The 6,828-nt window shown below is 41.7% G+C and overlaps 1 protein-coding gene across 1 annotated transcript; it reads left to right on the top strand.

Moving 5' to 3' along the window:
• The first annotated feature begins 3,977 nt into the window (after positions 1 to 3,977).
• Positions 3,978 to 5,801, top strand: bhlhe23 (basic helix-loop-helix family, member e23). The gene has a single exon (XM_069724714.1). It carries the CDS (start codon positions 4,423 to 4,425, stop codon positions 5,098 to 5,100), a length of 678 nt encoding a protein of 225 aa, XP_069580815.1. The 5' UTR covers positions 3,978 to 4,422; the 3' UTR covers positions 5,101 to 5,801.
• The last annotated feature ends 1,027 nt before the right edge of the window (positions 5,802 to 6,828 follow it).

The following is a 6,828-nucleotide window of genomic DNA, read 5'->3' as shown; positions in this document are numbered from 1 at the left end:
ACTTTGGAGTGGGGTGCTTAAGATGGAGTGAGTGCGAGGCTTGGGCTTGTTTCACGAGTGCCTAGACTGAAAGCATCATGATTGAAGCGATGAATAAAATAAAGGGCTGTAATTATTTGCAAAGAAAAACTAGATTCCAGTGCAGCAGAGGGGTGTCATGGCTGCCAGGTCCCTGTAGGTCCGCACTGTAAATCCACACATTAATCAGAGTCGGCAGGGAGAGATCAAAGGAGCCTGTTCCATCTTTACTCAGAGCAGCACTTTGATGTGTGTGTGTGTGTGTGTGTGTGTGTGTGTGTGTGTGTGTGTGTGTGTGTGTGTGTGTGTGTGTGTGTGTGTGTGTGTGTGTGTGTGTGTGTGTGTGTGTGTGTGTGTGTGTGTGAGAGATAGAAAGAGTGAAAAAGGGGGAGTGAGTCAGACAGAGGGAGTAGGGCTGAAAATTAGGATATGAGAGACAGCCTGAAGAGAAAACTCTAGTGTGGATCCTGCTGGGACTCGATGTAAAAAAAAAAAATCATAGCAATAATCAAAATCTGGTGTAACTTTGACTATCAGCACAAGTTAACGTTAAAACATGATCTTAGAAAAATGCTGTCATTCCTCTGCAGCCACGGGACTCTACAAACGGAAACAGTAACACATGATGGTTGAAAGTATGGATGCTTGCGGCTACAAGTCTGCATGCATGCACGCATTTATACACACGTGTGTACGTGCCCACATGCAGTGTTTCTGTCAAACCTGACCGCCACCAAATTCAGAGCAATAGAAAATCCTCTCCTGCCCCATGGTGGTCCTCCCCGCTCACTGCAACGTAAGCCCTCATCTCGGCAGTCACAGCCGAGTGTGGTGTGCCACCATCAGATGGCAGCTGAGCCTGCAGTTGCCATGGCGACATAGAGCTGCTGCACAGGCTTTAAAAGCATCATGTATTATTAGTTGGTGTGTTGACACTTTTGCATTTCCTCCATTCTCTGTGAATCGGAAGCTCTTAGTGCCCGGTCCCGCTGGAAAATGGTGACGACTTTGTGTAGTGCTGTCAGCTGAACACTAGGGGATCTAAACCAGTGGACTGAGAGGTAAAACGGCACCTGTATTGCATGAACTGGATACTTCTCGTATGCTGGATCAATTGTTTAAAAGTTACATTAAAAATTTTGAGTTTTTATTTATTTATTTTTTTTAAAGGTGCACACATTAAAACCTTTCTTTTTTTGTACATCTGGTTTACAAATATCTATTTTAGATTGCGCTTTAGTTTGATTAACATGAATAAATATCCATTTGATAGATAACAGAATTAAATCACTAAAGATTGCACAAGAAAATACAGAATTGTCTTTACAGACAAGCAGCATGTTGTCCATTTTTATGTGTTTAAAAGACATCTTCTCAATTCATGGACATTTCTGCCATCTGCTGGCCAAAGTGTCACACATTCACCTTTGAGTATCGGAGAGGAAACCATCACGTGGTTCAGAGAAGTGTTGCTGCAGTGCTCTCTGTGGGTGTAAACTTTGGAGTATGTTGCTTTGTATTTCTGGCCACACTGATGGATGGAACTGATCTTGTGTCACAAATAGATAAATAGCTGTTTATAGCTTCATTTTTTTTTCCTGTTATCACTATGTAGGAAATCTGCATGCCCCGTTTTTTTTTTTTTTCTGTTGTTTGGAGTGGCCTGCTTTTTCACTAAAGACATTTGGACTTGTCACACAGAGGAAAGGACAGATGTAAATAATGAAATGTATGATGGCTGAATTCTATCTTCAGCGTCCTGGTGTTGTGCATGGTGGCTTGCTGTCACACTGTCATGACTTACTGGGCTATACTTTAATGTGATAAATGACTCTTGTGCTTATCCTACTATATCATTTCCAAATGTCTGTCGTGAAACAACCCTTTTGCCTTTTTATTTGTTGTCTGTGCAATCATTGCACATCAAAGTCTATTTCTGTTCCCATTATCTACTTCTATTTTATCATAATAATTCTATAAATTAATTTTTTTATATAGTCTGCAAAATTCCACATCTTTTATCGTTTTTTTGTGTTTTTTATGGCTTGTTGGTTGTTTTGACCAATGGTCACTTACTTTTTGACCAGTTTTATTGATCGCTACTGAATAAATCCATTCATCTTGTGCTATTTTTTAGACTTACTCCTATGACTTTCTTTTTTCATGTTTTTTTTTACTTCCAGGCTGTAGTTAGTGCTGGTGAAGCCACACAAACAAACAAAAATTGTATTATAAGCAAATGAAATGCATCAAGATCAATTGCCAGTGCAAAGATTTGACCACCATTGCGGTAAATCAGATTAACAGCTTAATAGTTATCTTAACAATTAAGTGATTATACACTAAACACCAATTAGTAGCATGTGTCAGTTTTAATAGAAGTCTGCAATCACATTTTTATTACTGTTTTTCAGAGTATGATAACACCATCTGTCAAACGCATGACAATAATTACATTAGCATATGATGAGAATGGGACACTCTAAATATAGATTTAATATAAGCATAGGGAAACCTCCGAGAAGATGAAGGTGCAACCTTGGAGCATCAAACTACAAACTAGCTTCAACCACATCATGATGAAGGTCAAACATCCAAGGGAAGTGGCAAGAAGCTGAAGCACACTTCTTCTTTTTTTTTTTTTTTTTTTTTTATAGAAATTGACTTTAACAATAAAAACTCAACACTACAGGTTGCTTTAAAAAATAACAAAGGGAACAAAGCCTCTGAAATTCTTTACAAAAGTCATTATGAACCTCACCAGGATGATTTGAACTTGGTTTCAACAGCTTTTATGTTCATCCACAAGGTGGCGCTATCACCTAAACAAGAATATAGGCTCATGTAAGGAGAACTCTGCCTGCATTGAGTTGTATAGAGATCCGTACTGTAATTTTTCACAGGTCTCATAACTGTAATGTCCCACACTTGACACAGAGTGGTGCCCTTAGCTTCACTATTAAGTTACTTCGCCGGTGACAATCAGGACACCTGTTATTTAACTTTAGGAAATATTTCACTGGCAAAACGAGTCTTATTATATTACCAGTATAAATGGTATAATGCCTGCACAATTGTCTTTAGGCCTTTATTTAAAGGTGATACAACAGTGATGTTTAACAATGTTTTATATCCCCTGGGATGCTTTTCTATAGCGTGTCAATAAGTGCTTGACAGTTTAGTGTACACTCCACTACGTGGGCCTAGAATACTGTCACAAAATGTGTTGATAGTCTATATAGTTGTTATGGTGTCTGGGTCCATGACGAACTGAATGATCCAAGAAAAGTCCCATCTAAGGTGCTATAGCCTAATACCTGCGAAGGTAGCTGTAACCTGTTCCTGAGCTTCTGCTGCTAACTTTGACAGGGTGAACGTCGGTCATCTATAGTTAACTCGTATTGTTGGTGGGATCTGTCCAGAGCAGGCTGCACATTTAAACCTGCCATCTGATCTGTCACAGTGGCGTAAATGAACACATCTAACGCAAAAACTAACTAACTAATTAGAACCTGGAGGTTACAAGCTTCATAAATAAGCCTCGTGTCCTGTCAGTGTCCTTCTGCTCCCCAAACCTGATGTCTCACTGTCTGTTTCTGATATCCTCTTTAGACAGGTGAGTGTGTTTGTTTGTTTTTTTTGTTTGTTTTTTTTTGGGGGGGGGGGGGGGTTTAGACCGACTTGCCTGTCTTATCACCGCTACATAAAGGCTTACCCCGGTCTAAGCTTGTGACTTGTACATTTTATAGCACAATGACGATTAAATAACTCTCATTGAAATTGTATTCTTTAAATTCCTCAAAAAGTGATCTCATTGTTTTGTTCAGCTGGTTATAATATAATCGTAGACAGTACAGTGGCAGACATGGCTGGGCTGCGTGTCAGTTTGCGTTGCAGTTATCACTTCAGGATTGAAATTGGGAACGGACCTGCGCTCTTCCCGAGTTAATTAAAACGCCCCCCTGATTGGACGGGCAGATAATCCCGGCGGGCCGTGTGCTCCTATACTAACTTGCAAGCAGGGCAGAGCGCCAGTCACAATCTGCCCAAGGCGAGGGAGGGCAAGAAAGACGCGCGAGAGGAAACCGACTGTACGAAGGGTCTCACCGAGCACAATTAGAGAAGTGTTGTTGAACGTGGGCTATGCGCGCAACAAGGGGGGAGCGCAGTGTACAGAGGAGGTGAATGCATGTAGAGGCTCAGCTTCAGATTCACAGCCTCTTTCTTGAAGAGTCACTGCACTGACAGAGGAAAGGAGTGAGGGGAAGAGAGGAACTCCTAGAAAACAGCAACTCTTGGAGAGAACTACGTGAGTACAAGCGGCAGTCTTTAAAACAAAAGATAGGATAAAGGAAAAACGGAAGAGTAGACTTTTCCTGGTCAGAATCTGCTCTGGAAGAGAAAATGAATGTCAGCGAAGAGAACCTGCTCAAGTCCATCAGCAACGACGCGCTCCTCGACCTGACGCAGCGCTACGGCCAGTCTGCCTTCGGGTTTGGAGCTGGCCATGGTGCTGGAAGTCCCGGCCGGTTCCCGCTCACACCGGCCACTGACTTCCTCTCCGGGCAGACCGCGAAGTCCAACGAGAGCGGCGGAGAGCACACGAGCGACGACGAGGACGGCTTCGACTCGCTGGAGTCCAGGAAGAGGGGCTCGTCTTTTGGGGACGACAAGCCCGGGGGGGGCAAGAAGTCCAAGGAGCAGCGGTCCCTGCGGCTCAGCATCAACGCCCGGGAGAGGAGGAGGATGCATGACCTGAACGACGCGCTGGACGGCCTGCGCGCCGTTATTCCGTACGCCCACAGCCCCTCGGTGAGAAAACTCTCCAAAATAGCCACTCTCCTCCTGGCCAAGAACTATATCCTCATGCAGGCTCAGGCCCTGGAGGAGATGAGGCGGCTGGTGGCGTACCTGAACCAGGGACAGACCATAACTTCACCAATCCCCACCGCCCTGGCGCCCTTTGGACAGGCTGCCGTCTACCCCTTTTCGGGTTCTGCACTCGCCTCCTGTGCCGAAAAGTGCACTACTTATTCCGGGGCACCGTCGAGTCTCTTCAAACACTGTAACGACAAGCCTTGATTTGGTTTAACCCTCTTCCCCGAACTTTTACCTATTTTGCACCCATGTCGGTCTCTCTCCCACTCTAGTTATTTTTAAATCATTCTGTGGAAAATAAAACGATTTTAGTCTAATGCATAATCTTAAAATATGGTTAAGTAATTATACTGCAATGTTTCATCCAGATTTAACAAACGCTACATAGAAAAGAAACTGTTTAGGCCTTCTTAATAGGATGACGTCCCTGTCACTTTTGTCGCTCGTACTTTACGGACACCATGTCCAAAGTATGAGTTTGGGTAAATTTTTCTGTTATCAGCTCTCATTTGTAATCTATGCAACATTCAATAACAACAACGTGGAAAATAGAAATGCCAAGAAATCCCCCCTAATCTTAATTTTTAGATTTGACACAGCAGTTATGAGAAGACTTCACTGACTGTATGATGCTATGTGGGAAAAAAAAATCTGATGTGATGTCGGCTGATATATTTTCTGATACGATGTGTTGACAAGTTTGTTTATTTTAAGTTATTGCACATCTCACATGATTGTATTGTACAACTTTGAGAATCACTTGCTTCAAGTCCGGTTATACTAATGGTTCTATAACTGCAGCCTCTGAACTGAAGAAGCGTTTTTTTTTTTTGGTTTGTGTTGCAACATGGATTTCATATATTGTTTATATGTCTTTATAATTAAAACACATATCTATGCTCGGACCCGGTTTGCTTCATTTAAACAATAATTTACAGCTTTTTTCTTCTTTAAACGCACATTTAATATGCACTAAAATGGCACTTTTAAAGCCAGACACAATTACATACGACATATATAGTTGATCTTATTTAAAATGACAATTTCAAACACATTTCTTTTTGCTTGCATTTATGTTCTGGATACGGTATGTTATAGTTTATGAAACGCTGAAATTCAACGTAAAATTAAGTCAAAATTTTAGCCACCGATAAACATCTGAAAGTCAAAGAGTCGTCTCTCCCGCTGCTAAAATGATTTCTAGTTCTCACCATTCATGTGCTTCTCCAAAAAAAATTAGTTGGCATCTTTCTTTTCTTGCATGAGAAGCCTCTGACAAGAAGAGATAGGTCTAAACGAGCTCGGTGGGGCTGGTGGGGCCCGTTTGGCAAGCAGTGGGGTCGGTGGCGCTGAGGGGAAGGGCGAAAGATCCGCCCGGGGCACCCAGGACCTGTCTCTGGGTATTTGGGTGATTGCAGACTCTCTTGGCGAGCTCTTATACCCTGGACAGCTATTAACACGATTTCTGCTCCTGTCTCCTTGATAGACTTAATTCAGTGAATGTTACAGGGCCAGTTTTCGTTTTCAGGTTGGTCAGTGGATGAATTTAGAGGAGAGCCAAAAAAATAAAAAAAAATATTCGCGGTTTGTGTCTGAAGTGGTCAAAGTGCAGTGGTATTTATTCTTGAAAACACGTATGCTGTGTGTTTTCTTTGTCTTTGATTGTGTTTATTTGTCTTACAGCAGGCACCTTTACCTGTAAAATGACTCCTGGTCAGCCTTTGTTCTTGTTAGTGTTGAGAGCAACACTTATATTGATGCTACATTATTGGTCCTTTGATTCATCATTATTTTTCAATTTAGGATTTTCTTGGCATAAATAAAAACACCTAACTTAACAAAATAGTAGATGTTTATTGTATCTGTATCCCACAAACTAACACCAGAGTAAGGTACATTTTTAATAATCCACACAATAGAACTGAATTAAAT

This window comes from Brachyistius frenatus, unplaced genomic scaffold (genome assembly GCF_029030835.1).
Source record: "Brachyistius frenatus isolate BFR_SWC_R1_liver_20210118 unplaced genomic scaffold, ASM2903083v1 Contig_6, whole genome shotgun sequence".
NCBI lineage: Eukaryota > Metazoa > Chordata > Actinopteri > Embiotocidae > Brachyistius > Brachyistius frenatus.
The sequence above is the reverse complement of the archived record's forward strand: the minus strand, read 5'-3'. Positions and strand labels throughout refer to the sequence as shown.